General features: G+C 36.2%; 1 protein-coding gene across 1 annotated transcript in view; it reads right to left on the bottom strand.

Annotated features, from left to right (window-relative positions):
* LOC117118265 (CD97 antigen-like) overlaps positions 1-2,169 on the bottom strand; it is a 16,412-nt gene that overhangs the window by 9,330 nt on the left and 4,913 nt on the right. Inside the window, exon 3 of the mRNA XM_033262815.1 lies at positions 335-470. Coding sequence (XP_033118706.1) covers positions 335-470 — 136 coding nt within the window. The remainder of the gene's footprint in view (positions 1-334; positions 471-2,169) is intronic.

The following is a 2,169-nucleotide window of genomic DNA, read 5'->3' as shown; positions in this document are numbered from 1 at the left end:
GCCTATTATAGACCACAACAAATTAACATTCATTTGGATAAACAACTTATTATTTTACAATTTTTCATCCGAAGACCTCGTCGTGGCGGTGGACGACGAGGGTTCTGCCTGTCCAACCCCCCCACCCCCACCTCCTCCGCCTCAGCCCCACTGGCGCAACCACCGGAGTTACTCGGTAATTGCACTTTTAATGAACGAACTTGGCTCAGGATGCCAATGACAGTTCAGTTGACTATGATTTATGACATCAGCAAAAAAAAAAAACAAAACAAAACAAAAAAACAAAAAAAAAAAAAACAAAAAAAAAAACACCACCTTAAATCAAAATATTTACCAATACACCCAAGAATTTCAAATCGCATTGTTATACTCTCGCTCCAATTCGTCGGCTGAATCGCTATGAATCTGGCTGTAATCGGGTCGAACGTGTTCATAACTGGACTATTGTTGTCTGTGTTACCAGGAAGTATCTTCAAAAACAGCAACAAATGAAAGTAATTAGGCTAAAGTCTCGAATAATTATTTATGAGTTGACACAGGAATAAAATAGGAATCCGTTATTTATACTGCCAAGTACGGTGAATAGAGAGTTTTCGCAAGCTTATCAAAACGACAACGAATACGGTTACGTCACCAACTTTTTTGCATACAGGACACACTTCTTTTTATAAGAACACATTTATAAGAACACTGAGGCTGAAATTGCTTAAAAAAATAAGAAAAAAATAAGAACAAATTGAGGCTGAGGTAACGTTTCAGATGATTTTTTAATGGAAAACTAACCCATCTCATCTGTATCTTATGTGCAATAGGTGTGACTATGCAATACGTACCCTCTATAATGCAGTAATGCAGTATCTATCTTTCAACAGTGTGTAAATTAAGAACAAAATAATTTTGAATCAGAAATCGGCAAAAATATAAGAACACTGAGCCTGGGCAAAAAAGTACTGGTTCTTATTTAACAAAAACAGTGTATAATGTCATAGCGTAGGCGATTCATGTCTTTTGCATGGATCAAGGATCATCTGCAGCTCGTCAAGAATGTTTGAGGCTCGAATGACGATAATAATAATGACGTATAATTCGTTAGCGTTTTCGTAAGGTTGTGAAATCTTCCTAAAAATTCAGAGATTAAGAATCACAAGTGTTACAGTATTACGACCATGGACGCACTGCAGGTTTTTATTAATGATAATATCAGCAATATATTTATTTCCAAAAAAAAAAAAACAAAAAACAAAAACAAAAACAAAAACAAAAAAAAATTAAAAAATAACAAATCACAATAGTATACAACCACACAAGCATTAGGCCAATCATTTTAGCTTAAACATATTTCATTACACCATTGTACTAAGTTTTAAAATTCATTCTTGCAAAAGGAGTAAACAAATCCTTAAGTATACATATAGGCATCATATTTAACAATTATTATTGAATATTTGGGTCGAGAACATGGAGCAGAAAGGTAACCCAGTCTACATCTTCAGTTTGCAACGTCAGGGTAGTATAGTGTGAAAGGGTGCCTTGAATGTGCTATATATATATATATATATGACCATTGACCACTGACCACTGCTCAAAACATTCTTTATCCAAAATAGTCATTTTTTTTAAATGGAGATATAAAGAAATTAATTTTTCCGACATCAATGGACGTAGGTACACCCCAATGGGTGTCACTCGGTCGGCGTAATAATTTCAATCTATTGCATTTGGATATACGTGTAGATATACAACCGGACCTCTTTTCTCGTTGCGGATTGAAATTACCTCGCTCCGTGCACCGATAACTCCTTAGAAATTCTTTTTTCTTTTAAGCGTAATAATTTCAATCTATTGCATTTCCTCGTGTGGATATACAACCGGACCCCTTTTCCCGTTGCGGATTGAAATTATCTCGATCCGTGCACCGATAACTCCTTGGAAATTCTTTTTCCCGCCTGCCACCCCTTCCTCCTCCAATACACTAGGACGCTGCGGCACCATGCCGCTTGGCTTGTTGGCCATTTTTTAAGAATTTTTACTATGAAATTAATTTAGGGAAAGATCGTGCACCACGGTCCCTTTGCCTTTTGTCGTAATAAATCACGACCGAATCACACTATATCAGATCATGTGTTACTTTATTGTGTACAGTATTGAGGTTGGTGTTCAAGAGTGGGC

This window comes from Anneissia japonica, unplaced genomic scaffold (assembly GCF_011630105.1).
Source record: "Anneissia japonica isolate Jap-2015-1 unplaced genomic scaffold, ASM1163010v1 scaffold288059_len961885_cov194, whole genome shotgun sequence".
Lineage (NCBI taxonomy): Eukaryota > Metazoa > Echinodermata > Crinoidea > Comatulida > Comatulidae > Anneissia > Anneissia japonica.
The sequence above is the reverse complement of the archived record's forward strand: the minus strand, read 5'-3'. Positions and strand labels throughout refer to the sequence as shown.